The sequence below is a fragment of the Gopherus evgoodei genome, chromosome 1 (genome assembly GCF_007399415.2).
Source record: "Gopherus evgoodei ecotype Sinaloan lineage chromosome 1, rGopEvg1_v1.p, whole genome shotgun sequence".
Lineage (NCBI taxonomy): Eukaryota > Metazoa > Chordata > Testudines > Testudinidae > Gopherus > Gopherus evgoodei.
The window spans coordinates 38,557,952-38,578,267 of NC_044322.1; the positions used below are offsets into that span (position 1 = coordinate 38,557,952).

The 20,316-nt window shown below is 43.1% G+C and overlaps 1 protein-coding gene across 3 annotated transcripts in view; it reads left to right on the forward strand.

The window, feature by feature from the left end:
* The window catches only part of SGCG (sarcoglycan gamma), a 204,878-nt gene that overhangs the window by 144,357 nt on the left and 40,205 nt on the right, over positions 1-20,316 (forward strand). For all 3 annotated transcript variants that reach the window (XM_030562005.1, XM_030562022.1, XM_030562014.1), the window contains exons 5-6: positions 3,471-3,590; positions 13,936-14,008. In XM_030562005.1, the coding sequence (XP_030417865.1) occupies positions 3,471-3,590; positions 13,936-14,008 (193 nt within the window). The remainder of the gene's footprint in view (positions 1-3,470; positions 3,591-13,935; positions 14,009-20,316) is intronic.

Here is a 20,316-nt window from a genome sequence, read left to right on the forward strand (position 1 = left end):
CAAGAGGGAAGGAACACAAGCCATAATAAGAAAAGAACAGGTTAAAGAATACCTAGATAAAGTAGTTGTATCTAAGGGTATGTCTACATCTATAATTTTGTAGCGCTGGTTGTTACAGCTTTATCAGTACAGCTGTATAGGGCCAGCGCTGCAGAGTGGCCACACTTACAGCAACCAGCGGCTGCAAGTGTGTTAGATGTGGCCACACTGCAGCGCTGTTGGGCGGCTTCAAGGGGGGTTCGGGGAACGCGAGAGCAAACCGCGGGGAAGCAGGTCTCCTTCCCCGGTTTGCTCTCGCTTTCCCCGAACCCCTGAGCAAGCAGGTCTCCTTCCCCGTGATTTGCAGGGGGGTTCAGGGAACGCGAGAGCAAACCGGGGAAGGAGACCTGCTTGCACGGGGGTTCAGGGAACGCGAGAGCAAACCGGGGAAGGAGACCTGCTTGCACGGGGGTTCGGGGAACGCCAGAGCAAACCGGGGAAGGAGACCTGCTTGCACGGGGGTTCGGGGAACACGAGAGCAAACCGGGGAAGGAGACCTGCTTCCCCGCGGTTTGCTCTCGCGTTCCCCGAGCCCCCCTGCAAACCGCGGGGAAGGAGACCCGCTTGGGGGGGGGATTCGGAGAACACCGGAGCAAACCGCGGGGAAGGAGACCTGCTTGATTACCAGAGAGGCTTCCTCATGTATGCTGGGATACCTGCTTATTCCACGGAGGTCAAGAGAAGCGCTGGTAAGTGTCTACACTTGATTACAGCGCTGGATCCTCTACACCCGAGACAAAACGGGAGTACGGCCAGCGCTGCAAACAGGGAGTTGCAGCGCTGGTGATGCCCTGCAGATGTGTACACCTCCTAAGTTGCAGCGCTGTAACCCCCTCACCAGCGCTGCAACTTTGTGATGTAGACAAGCCCTAAGTCAGTAGAGTCTGATGAAACTCACCTTCAGGCTACTTAAGGAAATAGCTGAAGCAATCACAGAATCATTAGTAATTGTCTTCAAGAACTCAGATGATGATTGAGTTTACAGAGGACTGGAGAAGGGCAAACGTAGTACGTATTTTCAAAAAGAGGGGAAGGATGGAACTGGGGACTTATAGACCAGTCAGCTTAACTTTGACACCTGGAAAGATAATAGCACAAATTATTAAACCATCAGTTTATAAGCACTTAGAGGATAAGAGGGTTATAAGGAATAGCCAGCATGGATTTGTCAAGAACAAATCATACCAAACCAACCTAATTTCCTTCTTTGACATGATTATTGGACTAGTGCAGCATTTCTCAAACTGGAGTCTGCCAACACGTGAGGGTCCCTGAGGGTATTTCAGGGGGTCTGTGAACCCCATTGATCAACGTCTCCCCCTCCCTCTATCTCCTGAAGGCTACTGAAGCCAAACTGGGAGATTTTAGGTGCTAAAAGTCCGGAAGTGCAGCGGGGCTAAGGCAGGCTCCCTACCTGCCCTGTGTCCTCACTGCTCCCAGAAGCAGCCAGCACATCCCTGCGGCCTCTGGGGTGGAGGACAATGGGAGCTATGGGGGCTGTGCCTGTGGGCAGGGGCAGCGCACAGAGACCACCTGCCTTCCTCCACCTAGGAGCCGCTGCCTGAGAGATGTGTCGGTTGCTTTGGGAGCCGCCTGAGGTAAGTATTGCCTGGCCGGAGCCCACATTCCAACCCCCATCCCGGAGCCCATACCCAAACTCTCTCCCAGAGCCTACATCCTGCACCCCCTCCTACATCCCAACTCACAGCCCCAGCCTGATGAAAGTGAGTGAGTATGTATCTAGTGGAGTGCTGCACAAGTCTGTCCTGGGACAAGTGCTTTTCAGTATTTTCAGTAATGGAGATTATGCTTATAAATTTTGCAGATGACACCAAGTTGGGAGGGGTTCCAAGCACTTTAGAGGACAGGATTAGAATTCATATTGACCTTGATAAATTGGAGAATTGGTCTGTAATCAACAGATGAAATTATGTAAAGACTAGTGCAAAGTGCTACACTTAGGAAGTTAAAAATCAGTGCACAACTACAAAATGGGGAATAATTGGATAAGCAGTAATACTGCTGAAAAGGATCTGGAGGTTACAATGGATCACAAGCTGAATAAAAGCCAAAATGTGATGCAGTTGCATAAAAGGCTAATACCTTTGTGAAGTGTATTAACACAGTGTCTTATGTAAGACACATAAGGTAATTGTTGCACTCTACTCAGCACTGGTGAAGTCTCAGCTGGAATAGTCCGTCCAGTTTTGAACAACACGCTTCAAGAAAGACAAATTGGAGAAAGTCCTGAGGACAACAACAAAAATGATAAAAGGCTTAGAAAACATGGGCCAAGGAAAAGTTGAAAGAACTGGATATGTTTAATCTTGAGAAAAGACTGATAACACTATTATCAAAAGGATGGTAATCAACTCTTCTGCATGGCTATTGAGTTTAGGACAAGAAATAATGAGTTTAATCTACAGCAAGGGAAATTTATGCTAGATATTGGGAAAAGCTTTCCAACTGTAAGGATAATTAAGTACTGAAATAAGCTATCAATGGAAGTTGTGGAATCTCCCTCAGTGGAGGCTTTTAAGAACGGGTTAGACAAACATCTGTCAGGTACAGTCTTGATATACTTGGTCCTGTATAGAGGAATGGACTAGAACTAGATGACCCCTCTAGATCCCTTCCAGCCTTACATTTCTAAAAGTGTATGGAATGGGAATTATAAATAATTGGCCTGAATGGGGATAGGGATGGAAATTGTCTAGATTATTATAGGCTTGCCCACAAAGCAACTATTGGAGAGCAAAATAAAATACGATGTTTTAGTGATTCAGGAATCTGTGAGTCTGTTAAGATGGGTAGTTGCCATTTTGAAGAAGAAAAACACAACCGCCCTTTGATCTTGACAGGAGTCATTCTCTTCAACAATCAGCCAACCCGAAATAGATTCACAACTGGCAATCTACATTTCAGGCCAGAGAATGCCAGACAAACCTCTGCTTTGACTCAGTTTATTGTGTTGATAGGATGGACAGTCTGCTGGATGATTTTTTGGCATTTTAATAAAATCTGAAAATATTTTTCAACTAATTTTATGTAATTTAAGAAGAACATGATAGGCAAAATTTGTAAAATGTGGGGCCAAAACTGTACTTGATATGTAAACAGATGAGGGATTGTTTTATAGAAGAGCTTATTCTCCCTAATAATGAGGATGTTGCAAACATATCAATAAGTCATCACTATTTTTGTTAATTAAGGAAGCAATATTACACTTGTAATGATCAAAGATCCTTTATATGTCCCCCATCACCATAGTATCTAAGCACTTCACAATTCCTAAATGCCTTTCGATGACTCACAAAGTCAATAAGAGTGGATTTTGAACCTGGTGTAACATGGCTGACGTAGAGTACAAGACAGGAATCATGATGAAAGTTCACTTAATAATTATTTATCTTGTCAAATATGCTTTTCAGGTCCTAAAATGGTAGAAGTCCATGGTCAGCAATTTCAGATCAACTCCGTAGATGGCAAGCCACTTTTTACAGTGGATGAAAATGAAGTTGTAGTTGGTACAGATAAACTTCGAATCACAGGTTCGTAATAGACATTTAAGAAATGCCTGAAAAATGTGTTTCCACATATAACTAAACCAAAACCACACAGAGTTCAGCTAAAATAACATTTACATTAAACCATGTGCATGTTAATGCAAGTTCTATCTTTACCTCATTAGGAAAGGGAAAATTTGAAAATGTTCTGACCTTTATCAATAAATTTCATTGATGGGTTAGGAATGTCATTATCGTTATAATGAGGTTTGCATAAACTTCACCCTAAACTAGCTCCTGTAGGTAATAGACGTTGTGCCTAAGCTGTTTTTCTCATCTATTTCTTATTTTAAGTACACATGGTAATTGGTAAACTAAGACTGAAGGAATCCTGCATAGTCTTATTTGTGTAACAATTTAGACTGAGAATTCTAAATGGAACTTTTGCCAAGTTCTGCTGTAAAATAGTGATTTTTTTATACCTTCTTTCAAAGTGACAGCATGCTTTTATTTCACCTAGCCTTTGATATTTACACCATAGCACTTTATTAAGTATAGTGCATTTAAAATGTCACTTACTAAAAGACAGATTTGCCTTGGACGTTATCAGATCATGTTTGAATAGTTCTGCACATCATTAACATTAATACAGAACAGTAGTTGCTATGCTTTTATTTGATAGCATACATAAAGACATTTTACTCTGCTCCATTGTAAACTAGTAGTTACATTATCTGTAGCCACTAACAACATTTTCCAGGTCTAACTTGCTTTAATATGTACATATTAAAGTTTAGTTGCTCTGGATTTTAACTGGAATAATTGATCAAAGAAAATACTGATGTTGCCACGTAACTTACATTCAATTTCAGTTTCCACATTTTAGAACCTAATTACCACTGTCATATTTAACTTGCTTTCATTATTAGTACTCTAAAATCTTGAGGTCTTAATTTTAATAGCTCAAGGCAAGTTATTCCACTGTATAAAAATATAACAGTAGTAGTCAGTGTACAATTAGCACTTCTAAAACAAATTTAAGTTAAAATGTGTTCATAAATTATGTTTATTGCTCAGCATTATATCTTAAGATTTTTTGCTTTTTAACTTACCAGTAATTGAAATTACAACTTTATTTAACCAGGGAACCACCTCAAATGATTATTATATGCTCAAAGGACACGAAATTTTAACAAAAAAGCATATTTAGCAAAGATATGAAAGACTGGACAATTGTTAATTGATTTTGAAAAGATCTATCTGTGCACAAAATCAGAATCAGTCATACATTCATTGAAATAATTATGTTAAAATATGTATTCTACTCCTTTTTAATCTTCTAGTTAGCAAAGATAACTGTGCAGTTTCATTGGTATTATATAGACATATAAGGCTTGATTCCCTTTCACATCACTGCAAATCAGGAGTAAATCCATTAAAATCAGTGAAATTGTTCCAGTATAAAAAAAGTTGTATAAGTGAGAGGAAAATCAAACCCACTATAACAATTTTAAAAATAAGCTCTTTTTTTAAGTATTACTTGTTCATTAAAGAAAATGTTATCAGTTTTGTGTAGAACGTTGAGTAAGCTGTGGACACATGAGATAGTTTCAGGCTTAAAAAACATGTCAAGAATATTTTATAATACTGTATCTTTACGTACAATATAGTGACCCAACTTCTCTTCTCTTTGCATCTCTTATATACCTTATTCTTCATCATCATCATCACTCCCGCATTGGTCATTGGGGCACTAACACTGATGAGCAATCAACCAATTGTCTCTACCCCTAACGATTGTGTGTCAGTGCTTGAGTCTCCGCGAAGTCCATTCCTGTCCACTCTTTTCTGTTGTCAATCCATCTCTTCTTCTCTTCCCTAGTGCTGTCCCTTAGAGGATGATCTTGGATAGGCAAGATGATCTTGTTACATGGCTGTACCACTTCATCTTGCGCTTCTTCACAGTCATCCGGAGGTGTCATAAACAAATAGTTAAGGGTTAATGTCTCTTTTACCTGTAAAGGGTTAAGAAGCTCAGTAAACCTGGCTGACACCTGACCAGAGGACCAATGAGGGGACAAGATACTTTCAAATCTTGGTGGAGGGAAGTCTTTTGTTTGTGCTCTTTGTTTTGGGGGTTGTTCGCTCTTGGGACTAAGAGGGACCAGACATCAATCCAGGCTCTCCAAATCTTTCTGAATCAGTCTCTCATGTTTCAAACTTGTAAGTAATAGCCAGACAAGGCATGTTAGTCTCATTTTTGTTTTCTCAACTTGTAAATGTTCCTTTTTTGCTGAGAGGATTTTACCTCTGTTTGCTGTAACTTTGAACCTAAGGCTAGAGGGGGTTCCTCTGGGCTATATGAATCTGATTACCCTGTAAAGTATTTTCCATCTTGATTTTACAGAGATGAGTTTTTACTTTTCTTTCTTTAATTAAAAGCTTTCTTTTTAAGAACTTGATTGATTTTTCCTTGTTTTAAGATCCAAGGGGATTGAATCTGGACTCACCAGGGACTGGTGGGGGGAAAGGAGAGGAGATGGTTAATTTCTCCTTGTTTTAAGATCCAAGGGTTTGGATCTGTGTTCACCAGGGAATTGGTGAAGTCCCTCAAGGCAACCCAGGGACGGGAAAGTTTTGGGGGGACAGAAAGTGCTCCAGACACTGAAATTCTGGATGGTGGCAGTGTACCAGATCTAAGCTAGTAATTAAGCTTAGAAGTGTCCATGCAGGTACCCACATTTGTACCCTAAAGTTCAGAGTGAGGAAGGAACCTTGACAGGAGACCCTCATATGACCCAGCGCATTGGGTGATGATGTTGTGGATCTCTTCATTAGTGACATGGTCAAAGTAGGAGATGCTCAGGATTTTATGGAAACATCTCATCTCTACTACCTGTATTTTCTTTTCAAGTTTGGTCGTGAGGGTCCATGTCTCACATGCATACAGAAAAATTGAGATGATCAATGCATGCAGCAGTTTCAGTTTGGATTCCAGGGAGATGTTCTTATTCCTCTAAATTGGCTTTAACTTTGCCACTGCTGCTGTTGTTTATATGGCTCTTGCCTGAATTTCTGCCTTGGATCCTTCATCAGTGATGATTGCTCCCAAATACTTGAACTATTTCACTGTCTCCATCTCTTGTCCACTGACGGTGATATGTGAGCTGATCCCATCACATTTGTTTGTCATCAGCTTGGTTTTCTCTGCACTGATTTCCATGCTATATTTTGCAGAGATTTCATCCAATTCTTTCCTTTTCTTCGCTGCCTGCCAGGCGATCAATGTCATCAGCGAACAGAAGATTTGAGATTGTTCGCCCCCAAATGCTGGCTGTGCATATGAGATCTTCTAGAGCATCAGTCATCATGTGCCCCAAGTAGATGTTGAACAGTTGAACAGGGTGAAAGAGGGCAGCCTTGCCGGACTCCAACAGTGCTGTGAAACCACTCTCCTGTTGTGCCATTGATGAGAACTGCACTGCTGGTCTTGGCATATAGTTGTTTAATGATAAGAATAAGCTTATGACCAACATTGTACTTCTTCATGGTTGCCCAGAGAGCTTCGTTCCATACTGTCAAATGCCTTCCTGAAGTCAACAAAGACGTGGTAGATGTCCTGATGGTGTTGTAAGTACTTCTCACATAGAACATGAAAGTTGAAAATCTGTTCTGTGGTACTTCTTCCAGCACGAAAGCTAGCCTGTTCTTCAATGATGATATTGTCTGCTTGTGGCTTCAGTCTGTTCAATATGACTTTCAACATCACTATTTCCCCATGTTTATCCCCCCCCCACACACACACACTGTTCCTCATACCTTCCTGTCAACTGTTGCAAATGGACCATTTTGATTACCACTACAAAAAGTTTTTTTTCTCTCCTGCTGGTAATAGCTCACCTTAACTGATCACTCTTGTTAGAGTGTGTATGGTAACAACCATTGTTTCATGTTCTCTGTGTATGTATATATATATCTTCCTACTGTATTTTCCACTGCATGCATCTGATGAAGTGGGCTGTCGCCCACAAAAGCTTATGTCAAATAAATTTGTTAGTCTCTAAAGTGCCACAAGTACTCCTGATCTTTTTGTGGATACAGACTAACACGGCTGCTACTCTGAAACCTATTTCTCCTTCAAATTTCATCAGTTTGGCTGGGATGTTGTCAATACCTCTAGCCTTTCTATTCTTGAGTGATTTCACAGCTGTCTCCAATTCTTCACGTAGTATTGGAAAGTCATCCTCCTCTGTTGAATCTGGGCTATCTAAGGCACTAAGATCTCCATTTGTTTGGTGGTTGTATAGATCAGAGCAGTATTTTGTCCACCTATTGATGATGTCCCTTTCTTCTGTAAGACTTCCCTTCTTTGTCTTGAATTGCATTAGCTTTGGTCCATCTTTCCTTCATCAGATATTTTACAACGTGGAAGGCTCGTTTGCTAATTTTATTATTGATACACTGGTCAGTTTTAGAACATTGTTTTTCAATCCATACCTCCTTGGCCACCTTCATTCCTTTCTTGTTCTTTTTGCCAATCACTCTGTATTTATCAGCTCCCTCAGTGCTCTTCTTATCTCTCTTAAGTTCTCTTCAGATGTCACCAGTACTGGGTTTACAATGGCACCAGGTTCATGCTCAACAGGGGCCCATCAGCTGGCGAGGCGCTGCATTTCACTTGCATTGCCAGCCGAGGGGCCACCACAGGTGGGCTCCTCTCCTCTCCAGCCCCTCCCCCATATTCCTCTCGGCTGTCTAGCAAGCCCAGGTATCCCTGCTCTGTCCCGTCCCCTCCACCCATTCGCTTCTCTGCCAGCTGGGCTGGGGGACTCTTGGGGGTCACGTCCCACAGGGGTCTGCCTGACCTACTCCCCAGCACAGCTGTGTCTCTGGGTGGTCTTGCTCTCCCCACCACCTCCCAGGGCTGAGCTGCCTGGGACCAGTGCAAGGGCCAGGTCATTCTTGGCCAGCATGTGGGGCAGGGCTCATCTGGGCCCCAGGCAAGGGGGTTCTGAGGGAGCCCACTCAGGCAGGCCCCTCCCACTCTGATCTCTGACTGGCCCCAGCTGTGATGCTGGCTCAGCCCAGGCAAGGAAAGTAGCCCCCGCCCAGTGGACTGGTGAGTGTGGCAGGGGGGCAGGCAGGGTGGGGTAGTGGTCTCTGGGGATGGCACTGGGCAGTGGGGGTCTGTGTGGGGTACTCCTGGTCCCCAGGGAGAATGAAAACAGCTCAGGTCCCCCTCCTACAGTGTTCTTTGTTTCCCTGCATAAAGTGAAGGAGGAACAGGGGATGTGATTGGGAATGTTCATGGCATAATTTGGGGGCATTGCCTCCCAAATAGAGGGGAGGGGTGGGAACCACATGGGGTGCAAGGTCCACCCCACTGCTTCCTGCCTCTTCCTTCCAGCCATTTCTGTGAATGCAGAGCTGCGCAGCCCAGCTGAAAAAAGAAGGTGCTGCTCAGCTCCCTGGACTTTGCAGCTAGACATGCCTTCTGGGTCCTAGTGCTGGTTGAACTCCCTTCTGTGTGCTGGGAGCCATCCTTCATTTTGTACAACGAGTGCCCACGGTAGGGTAGGGCAGGGGAACGAGGCAGCGAGGAAGAAAGGAGGTAGGATGGAGAGGAGCTGGAGCGTGGGGAAGGGGCATGGGATGGAGTAGAGAAGGGGATAGGAGAAGCGGGGACAGGGGGAAGTGGGGTCAGAGGGAAAGAGACAGCGGGGAAGGAAGAGGGTAGGATGAAGAGGAGATGGAGCAGTGGGGAAGGGGCATGGGATGGGGAAGAGAAGGGGATAGGGGAAGCGGGGGCAGGGAGAAGAGGCAGTGGGGAGGAATGGGGAGGAGATGGAGTGGTGGAGAAGGGGCATGGCATGGGGAAGAGAAGAGTATGGTGTGACAAACTAGGAATGTTCTTAATGTTCCCGCTGAATACTGTGGGGGGGGCCTCAGTTCCTGGCCGACCCTCTGTCACCTAGCAACTGATGGCCAGGCCCTTCCCCCCTGCAAGGGGATGCTAAAGGTGTGGGAGAACAAAGAGGTCAGGTGACCTCCTGGCCTGGGAAAGGAGGTGGGGCTGGAGGGGTTTTGGGAGTCTAGAGCTGGCTGGGGAGGAGGAGTGAAGTGCAGATGTTGGGGTCTGGCTCATGGCCCCCCAGAATGGACCCGGCCGAGGGGTCCAGTTCGCGGTACCTACCAGCTCTGTTTTAGACTGTGTTCCTGTCATCGAATAAACCTCTGTTTTACTGGCTGGCTGAGAGTCACGTCTGACTGCAAAGTGGGGGTGCAGGACCCTGTGGCTTCCCCAGGACCCTGCTGGGGTGGACTCGCTGTGGGAAGCGCACAGAGGGGCAGAGGATGCTGAATGCTCCAAGGAGAGACCCAGAAGGCGAAGACGTGTGAGCTTCTTGCCCTGAAAAAGTCTGCTCCAAGGGAGAGGAGCCTCCCCAAAGTCCTGACTGGCCTTGTGGGGAGCAATTTCAGAGCTTCGCCCAGGGACTCCGTGACAGATGGGGAAGTGGGGGCCCAGCATGCAGATCCCCTTGGGAGCAGCTGGGGCTCCCTTGTTAAGCAGGCCCATCAAACCCTCACCCTGACAAACCCCACCTCCCCTGCATCTGTACCACCCCAATGAGCCCTCTCAAGACACTTTCCCCACTGAGCCCCAACACCTACACCTAGACTCCCACCCAGATGAACTAAACCTCCCTTGCACCCAGACCCACCCCTTGCTGACCTCCAACACTTTCACTTGGTACGCCCTGCAGACTCCCATTGCCCCTGCACCTGGAACCTCCCTATGCATCCAGATACCCCACTCACGTGCCTGCACCCAGACTGCCCTACACAGAACCCTCTTACCCCCCACCCGACAGAACCCTCTTACCCCCATCTGGATCCCCCCACACTAAGTCACTCTGCACTTGGATTCTGCTGCCAGGCTGAGCCTCCCTGCCCACATCTGGTGTGCCTGGCTCAAAAGGGGCAGGGCCCCGAGGTGTTTCTGTGGCAGGCATGGCCCTTGTGCTGTGTCAGGGTCAGGTTCAGCCTCACTGCCAAGTCCCTGAACCAGATTGTTATAGCTGGCAAACTCCAAAAGTCTCAATCCTCTCTCATTGGTTACCGCATTACAGAAAGGGCCACAATAATCTCACCAGTCTGCCTGTGTGTCAGTACCCACTTTAGCATTCCATTTTCCCTGTACAATCAGGATATCTTTCTTGTGCACCTTATCAATGATGTTTTGGAGCTGATTGTAAAAATCTTCAATTTGCTCATCATCATAGTCTGTTAGAGGGGCATAGACTTGTACCACTGTGATACTAAATGGTACTGCCTTTAGACAGATGGAAATAAGCCTGCTGGACATTGGGCACTGTAATAGAGTACATGGCATTCTCTCCAAAGTTCTTCCATCTGACTTCAGAGATTCCTAGGAGGTGCCAGGTGTACTGTTCCATTTCATACATGAGTTTTTTCAACCTACCTGTTTTTCTCACTGTCCTTAACATTCCATGTGGCTATGGTGATGTTATCTCTTCCTCTTTGTTGAGGTTATACCAGTAGTATACTTGTCATGTCTGCCCTAGTGGGAGACAGATGGCACGGTCATTATTAACCTGGGCTGCGATCAATCCAGTATGGACATCATTGACTTGCTCATTATATTGTGTATTTGGGGCAAATTTCTAATCTGGTGGAGCCCATCCCAGGCATGGTATCCTTATTTGTTATGCATGGCGATATGCACCACGCGAGCTCTCCCTCACCTCGCAGATCTGCTGTCTCAACACAATGGTCACACTCTTCACCTGAACCTGGAAATATTCCACCTACAGGCATGGTTCCTGAATGGTTCCACCATGATGAAATAACCTGCTCGGAACAAGTTAAACACATGCTATTAAATAGCAGGAAACTGACTACAAGAAATACCTACCTTCATAAATGGAAGAGGTTCTTCACCTAGTGTCAAGGAAGACACTTGATGAGTGATTCAGCACCACTATCATTAATCTTAGAATACCTATTGGAGCTGAAAAGCACTGGCTTAACAATGAGCTCAGTCAGAGTCCATCTTGTGGCCATTTCAGCATTCCATGGACAGCTCAATGGAACTTCGACGTTTGCACACCCAACTACAAAATGCTTCCTCGGGGGTCTCATAAATGTTTACCCAGACGTGTGACAACTTACGCCAACATGGGACCTCAACCTGGTAGTGAAATGCCTTGCCAGACCATCATTCAAACCATTAGCCACCTGCTCATTACTCCACTTATTGATGAAAGTAGCATTCCTGGTTGCCATTACCTCATCCAGAAGGGTGAGAGATATGGGGTGCTCATAGCAGATCCTCCATGCACAACATTCTTCAAGGACAAGATCATACTATGTCCATGCCCTAAATTCTTACTGAAAGTAACCTCAGCATTTCACATGAACCAATCTATTCACCTACCAACATTCCACCCTAAGCCTCATGGTACTCCAACGGAAGCTGACGAACACACCCCAGGCATTTGAAGGACGCTATCATTCTACCTTGAAAGAACCAAACCTTTCAGGAAATCCTCTAGACTTTTCATCTCTCCTACCAAGCGCTTGAAAGACGATGCTATATCCAATCAGAGATTATCCAAATGGATTTCCACATGCATTCAAACATGCTACCATATCTGGAATACAACCACCAGAGCACATTAGAGCACATTCTACTAGGTCCATTTCAACCTCAATAGTGTCCCTTAATAGTGTTTCAATACTAGAGATCTGTAAGGCGGCCATTTAGGCCTCTGTCCACACATTCACAAAACACTATGCAGTCACACAGGACTCCAGGGCTGATGCCATAGTGGGCCTCACAGTACTTACTTCAGTGACTCAAATGAACCCAAAGTCCCCCCAGCCTTCAGAGGGGCACTGCTCTACAGTCACCTAAAGTGAAGCACCTGCAGGGACACTATTTGAAGAAGGAAAGCTTACCCACCTTGTGCAATAATGGGAGTTCTTTGAGATGTGTGTCCCTGTGGGTGCTCCACTACTCACCCTCCTCCATTCTACTTCAGAATTTGCATTGAGGATTCTGTGGTAGAGAAGGAACTGGAGGGCTTGGGTCAGGCATGAGCTACACACGCAGGGCCGGCTCCAGGCACCAGCATTCCAAGCTGGTGCTTGGGGTGGCATTCTGCAAGGGGTGGCAGTCCCTGTTGTTTTGCCCCCAAGCAGCCTGCCGAATTGCTGCTGCGGGCGTGCGGGCAGGCAGGGGGGCAGTCCGTGTGCCCTTAAGGCGGCAGGCGTGTTTCCACGGTGGCGGCAATTCAGCGGCAGCTTCTATGTTTAGCTGTCTGCGGTGGCTTCAGCTAAATATAGACGCTGCTGCCGAATTGCCGGCTCCACGGAAACATGCCTGCCATCCTAAGGGCACACGGACTGTCCCCGCTGCTGGTGGTAGCAATTTGGCACGCTGCTTGGGGCAGCGAAAACTGTAGAGCCGGCCCTGTACACACAGCACCAACGACACCATGAGACACCTACTGCGCACATGCGACCCCTGCAGACATTGCTACCATAAGTCTCTGATCAATGGCACTGGGACCCACTGCCACCTAAAGTTGAGCACCCACAGGGGCACACATCTCGAAGAATTCCAGTTACTGCACAAGGTGAGTAACCTTTCTTTTTTGTCTCTGCCACCAGATTGTTTTTGTTAGAGCAATGCAGAAATATGAGATTAATATTCAGGGATTACTGTCTTGAACTCATGTTACTCTGACGATTATCATTCACAAGTTATAATAAATGTCTGTCACTACAGTTTAAATGGTTAAATTTATGATCAAAATTGGTGTTGCCCTGTCTTTTTTCTTAATGCTGAAAGTCTGTGCTTTACTCACCAATTTAGTCTAAAGATAGGAAAGTCTAAATAATTGATGATGTTATTTACTGGTTACTATACAATATGCTGCAATACCTTAGAAGAAATTTCATTCCAAACTCTGAATCTTTTTTTTGTGTGTGGTATTGTATAAGACTTAAACATTTTTAAACGACTTGTGGGGCTTTAGTTATGCAGCTGTTATTAATTTTAATGCAAATCTCACATTTAAATCCTACTCAGCTATTTGAATATGAAGGGGTCACTGTTGTAACTATCTCAATAATTTATTTGTGCATTTCAAGAGGATTTTGTATTCATTTTGGGGATTTGTATTTGTACTCTTCACTTTGTTTTTTTTTCTTCTTCCGGTATTGGACTCAGAACTTTAAACATATTTTTAATATATCTGCTTTGACATTAATGTATGGAAATTTAATTTATGATACTGGAATGGTGTGCAAATCAGTGTACAATTTTCTTACATTTTCCATGATATATTTTCCTGTCTTTCAGGGCCAGAAGGGGCCATTTTTGAACACTCTGTGGAGACACCACTTGTCAGAGCAGAGGCTTTTAAACCGCTTAGGTAAGAACTTCTGCATAAAAAATATATATGTTTTACATGTGTAACCCTTCTGCCCCTCTGAGTTGGCAGCAACAAGGGATGGGTTCAGTATCCAGGGGTTCCATTTCAGTAACACAATGCATAACCGGCTCGAGCCCCCACCCAGTGACCTGGGACACTCACATACCACACCCCCCTGGGTGCCTCTAGGAGGCAATACTTCCCCTCTCGCAAGCATGGAGTCTGAGTGTAGCAAAATCTTTTTAATAAAGGAAGGAATCAATGCGGCATCCCATTGGAGAAACACCACAAACAGGGTTATAACACAAACCATAAACAAAAACCCACCTCCAAGTACGTTTGGCACTGTCCTTTTTCCCCTTAGGGTTTTAAGTCCAATCACCCCAAAGTCCAACAACCCAAAAGTCTCTGGTCAATGCCACCCCAGAGTTTGAGAGTTTATCTGTAGAGGTCCCTCCCCCCAGCCTGGGTAGAAAGGGGCACCTTACGTGATCCGGGGCCAACTGCCCTGCCTCTCCATGGGTTCTGTTTCCGCCTTCTCCACAAACTGCTCCGCTTTACCAGCCGCTCCACGCTGCTCCTCCAGCCGTCCTCAGAAACTGCTCCGCTCCACCAGCTGCTCTGCTCCATGAGCTGCTCCAGTTCTCTCTGCGAACTGCTCAGCTCCGCTCGCTCTGTGGGCCGCTCCACCCGTCCCACAGCTACTTCGCTCTGCCAGCCACTCCGCTGCCACCAGCTGTCCCGTGATCCGCTCCAGCGATCCCCACAACTGCTCCACTCCGCCAGCTGCTCTGTTCCACAGTATAGCTTCAGGCTCCCCCACTAGTTAGCACAGTACTCAGTGCTCTCAGCTCAGTAATTTCAGCTCTTTAGTGATTTCAACTCTTAGTGATCTCAGCTCTTAGTGGGGGAGCCCCAGTGCTAGTGTACCATTAGCCCAAGGTGAGTTCAGCTCAGTAACCTGTATTTAGATTGTTGAGGGAATAAAAAAAATCAACTCTGACATTCTACAGTGGAGAGAGGAGGGGGTGGAACTGGTGCTTCTGGCTCCACAAGGAGACTGCACCACCAGACACAGATACCTGTCCCCAACCTCACTCAATTCACTGGGTTTTGGAACCCATGTCCCTTGTCTAGCAAGTACCACCCAACTGAGGGTGAGTCATTTGTCACCAAGCAGTCCCACAGCTCAGCAGTCTGGGATAGGGTAGGCGTGCCTATGCAAATACACTCTCTGAAATTCTTTCCACCAGATGTCAGGGTAGAGCTTATCCTGACTCTGCTTACACATGTAAAATATAATTTTCTACAGATATTCACATTTTCTTTTAGATCAACATAAATGTGAACTTTAGGGCATCCCAACAATATTCACAGTAATTGCTGGTAATATTATTCCCTTTTCGTTCTACTTTGTGACTTATTTATGTTAATTATGTTCTGTTATTTTGAGGACTCAGAGATGAATTTCTAAGATTGATCATTGGTGTATATTCATGATGAGTATATTCATGATCATTAAAGTAATGTACTGGTGTGTGTTAAAGCTTTTAATTTCCCTCATCTAAACTTACACTTGACTTTATTTGGAACACTTAAAGTAACATTTATACTTTTCTTTATTACGGTATAGTAGAAGTTGTTTATCTGCATTAAGTTAAAGAAAACACTTAATCGCTGCCTGATAGTTATGTAGTCAAGATTTTCTTGGATAAATATTGTACTAGGGAAAAAATGGCCTCCACAGTGGTATCTGGCACAAACCAATAGAAAACCTCTGCAGAAATGCAGTCTTTGAAGGATGTATGTGGTGGTTCTGTCAAGCGAAACAACCCAAGGAAAGGATGACTGGCCACTTAAACATAAAAAAGTCCAGCTCTGTAGCATTAAGGAGTATTTCCTGGTGAGAAAATTACTTTAAATGAGTTCTGCTCCTGTCATGTTCCAGATCTCCCTGATCCTGGGATATTGTTCCTTCATATACCCTAAAATTCACAGTAGTGTATTTTAGCCAAAGTAAATCCCACGTGTGGATTGTGGTGAGGAGATAAATTCATTCTACAATCAGCATGTGATAGTCTTAAATTTAATTTTTAAATAGCTATGTCAAAGATCAGAGTAAGAGGGAAAGAAAGAGAGAACTCCCCCCACTCACACTATCTCTTTCACTCACTCACTTCCAGACTGCTGCTTCAGGAGGGACTCCCACATCTGTGTTTTCATTCCCGGGGCTCCTTCTTTACCCTGATCACTATTTTGGGTGTGAGGAAAAAGAGAAAATCTTCAGGGTTCATGGGACTTTCTTCATGTCACTGGCTGAACTTCCAAACTGGACAGTTACATTTGAAGACAAGCCTTCAAGATACTTGAAGTGTACTGAAAAGTTGACGGATGAGCATACCCTTTGTATTATCTGTTAGTGAGTTGGCCATGCCAACTAAAAGCACAGGTTCAGCTCTAGAATGTTACCTTGAGTTGCCAGTGCTCAAGTGAAGTGACTAAAATCCTAACTAGTTGTCCATGTTCAGTATATTGAGTTAATGGGATCAGAAACTGTTCCAAAGTCTACAAGTTCTGTTATTCATTGTTTTGGCATCAAGTTATTCCAAATTTAAATCTTGACCTCCTCTTCAGATTAGCTTGGTAGGGACCAAGCTATAAAATATCACTTACTCTCTCACCTCAAATATCACAATGCCTTTATAGAATCTAATTTATTAATATTCTGCTCTTCATCCTCCTAGTGGTTCTTCTGGTCAAATGATTATATTCTGCAGGCTGTCACACAGGCTAATATGATATGAAGTGGTTAAGGGTGTAGCAAATATTAGACCTACTGAGACTTGAAGAAAAACCATTAGCCTCAAATGTATGTAGGGCCCTGTGTGTCAAGGGTGTTGTAACTTCAAAGCACTAAATGTTCATACCCTTCAATTTATAGCATATGCATTGAGACCGTCTTGATTTTCTCTGCGTATGTAATTAGGGTTTAGTGCATCAAAGTAAACAATGTTGACGCAAATGGCTTTCTCAATTACATAGTCTCCTGGATTTGTAGCCCTAGTGTTGAATTTCAAAAGAGACTGATTTATTAGATAAGAAGTGACAAGTTTGTTAAACCATATCTTCTTGTTGATAAATAATGGAGACAGGGCAGTGCCATTACTCCTGCCTTGGTGTCTGTCTTTTCATTATCCTGTTTGCTTTAGAAATGTGAAGCAATACAAATGGAGTCCTTTCCAGATTAAGTGGCTGTATTCATAAGTCTCACTCAGAAAGAAAAGGAGGTGTGGGTTCACTTTTTTTACCCCCTCCCTCACCCAGTAAGAAGGAAAAATGGTAGAGTGTCTAGTTACAGTGCACATTATCTGTTTTTAATCCCGCCTTTCAAATTAGATAAAAACTGCAATAACACAGACCAAAAATCTTCTTCATTTAAGTAGTTCTAGTTCTATCCTTTCAAATGCCGAGAGAGAGAAATTCTACCTTGAGAAGTATCAGAGGGGTAGCCGTGTTACTCTGGATCTGTAAAAAGCAACAAAGAGTCCTGTGGAATCTTATAAACTAACTGATGTATTGGAGCATAAACTTTCGTGGGTGAATAACCACTTTGTCAGACGCATGTAATGGAAATTTCCAGAGACAAGTATAAATATGCAGGCCAGAATCAGTCTGGCGATAAGGAGGTTAGTTCAGTCAGGGAGGATGAGGCCCTCTTCTAGCAGTTGAGGTGTGAACCCCAAGGGAGGAGAAACTGCTTTTTGTAGCTGGCTAGCCATTCACAGTCTTTGTTTAATACTGAGCTGATGGTGTCAAATTTGCAAATGAACTGAAGCTTAGCAAAACGACCAGGAGTACTTCAGCAGTTTCTCTTTGAAGTCTGGTCCTGAAGTTTTTTTGCTGTAGGATGCAATCTGCTATTGTGTGGCCAGGAAGGTTGAAGTGAAGGGAACAGATGCCCTAGTTCTCCTAAAGTTAGAGTCAGAATTCAAACATTCTCTCCATTGTGATGCCAATACTTTTTTTTTCTTTTATAATTTATAGTACTTTGGTGTTCTACTTCTTTTATACTTTATATCCCTAAATAACATACAGCTCATGTTTAGAGCTTGTCATTGTAAGGCATATTGTTCACTTTCTATGATATAACTTCTTTTTAGTTTTTCCAATACTATAGTAGTATTTAGACAATTTTTCACCTGTTACATTTAGATATGTAAATCTTTTATAAACCTCAACATAATTTATCTGAGCTAGGCCTTCGCATTTTTGGAGTGTGAGATCCTTCAGTTTTTAGGATAACAGTTGTCTACTCTGTATGTTCTCCCTGCTGTATAGTTTATCAGTGTGTCTGCTTATCCAACCTTCTGGGCAGCAGTAAGATAGTTACCTAACATCCAAGGTCAGAACTAATTTTCATCTGATATTGGCCTTAAATAGATGTCTTAGAGCCATACAACTAGACCTTCTGAGCGTAAATCCTATTGGTCAGAGTGAAACACTTTTAGTGCAATCAGTTCTGGGCATTCTGCCAGTACTTTGTCCAAGACTTTTATATGCACACTCACAAGTGAGGTCAGACTATATGACCTACGCAGCTCCACACTTTTGTTAGATTTTAATATCACCATAATTATTAACTGTAATAATAATGTTCTCTGTATTCCAGAGAGTTGAACCTTTGCCAAAGTGTTATTATAAGTATATTGTGCACATGTTATCAAGATATCTGAGAAATTCCTATAAAATTAACTATTGAGTTATTTTTCCAGATTATGAATTCTTAATGGCCTTCAGGATATTCTGAAGAGATTTCAGTATTTCCCTAGACAAATTCTAGCCCTGTTTTTAACAAGAGCTATTATTTTGGACTTTCCTCTGAATCTTTAAATGATAACTTGAGGATGCTCTCTGTTTTGAGAAGATGTCTGTATCTAAGGCTAAAAGATACCAAGGGAATAGATGTTTATTAGCCTAAGATGTAGTACTTGTACACTTTATAATAACTTGAGGATATGATTATGGTGAAATATTTTATCATCCCTCACAATGTACTTAGTTACTGTAAATCTATCTGCTGTGATTGGCTGCTATCAGAACTCAACAAATTTGTTCACAACAAATATGGCCCCCACTGCACTCTTCTTAGTATTTCCTCCCCAATGATGAAGGCTTAGACCCTTTCCTGACCAGTAAAATGACTTTGTTTTGTAATCCAAGTATACGCTTGTATAAGTTAAATTGGTAATAGGGTGGGAATGGGATCAGAAACTGAAGTAGTCATGCTTCTATGGACTTATAGATAAGAATTCTGAGGGAAATACTTAGAGAGCTGAATAGTGGCTAACCAGAGAGAGTGATTTGTAAAATCATTGTTTGATTATTGCAGTAATACAAATGCATACATGCTAACTGCCTAATAATGGCTCTCAACTAATCAAAGTACAGAGATCTGTATTTGCTGTTATAATGCAAATTAGAAACACCAGCCAATCACAGTGGAATGAATTACATAACTGAAAAGTAATTACACACTTGTGTCTCAGTAACTGTATAGCATTTCTGTTCCCTGATGGTGAGACAATTCCATTGCAGTATAATTTTTATAAACACTGGCATTAATTTGCTTGTATGCTTATATACTTTTTCATTCTCAGGTTGGTTAAAAAATCACATGAAGTACTTCATTATGGCAGTTTGAATTACTCTGTTCTCTTCATTTAGTGCCCTAATAAAATCCATGAAAAGGACTAGTTAAAATAGCTGGTATTTTCTGTCTTTCCAGGGACACCACTTCTGGCCATGTAATTAAGAAATACCTCAATTTGTCTTTGTTAGAAGCTGGGTACCAATTTTACATACTTCTGCACATTGATTATATCTGAAAAGACTTTGAGTTCTAATGTGAAAGGAATTTTTCCAAGTATACTTCTTTTGTTCTGTTATGGCCTACAAGTTATGCAGCTATTTTTTTAAAATTAATCTAATTATAATAGTAAAATACTGACTTATTAAGAGGGGTTGAGTTTTCTAGCTTCATTGCTATTCTTCAACTCATTCCTAATATTTCGTATCATCAGGAAGCTATAATCCCAACACCTTTTCAGAGTCTCTTGGAATATATTTTAAACACTGTCTCACACATGCTTGACTAGGTCTTATTTTAATGCTGTTTATTTTTATTTATTTTTTGAGAGGTATTCAGAGCATTTCAATGAAGTGGGTGAATATTAAACATTCATTTCATATAGGTAAGAGTTTTTTGTGGTCCACCATTGTCATGATAGAAGGAGGACAATCTGGGACAA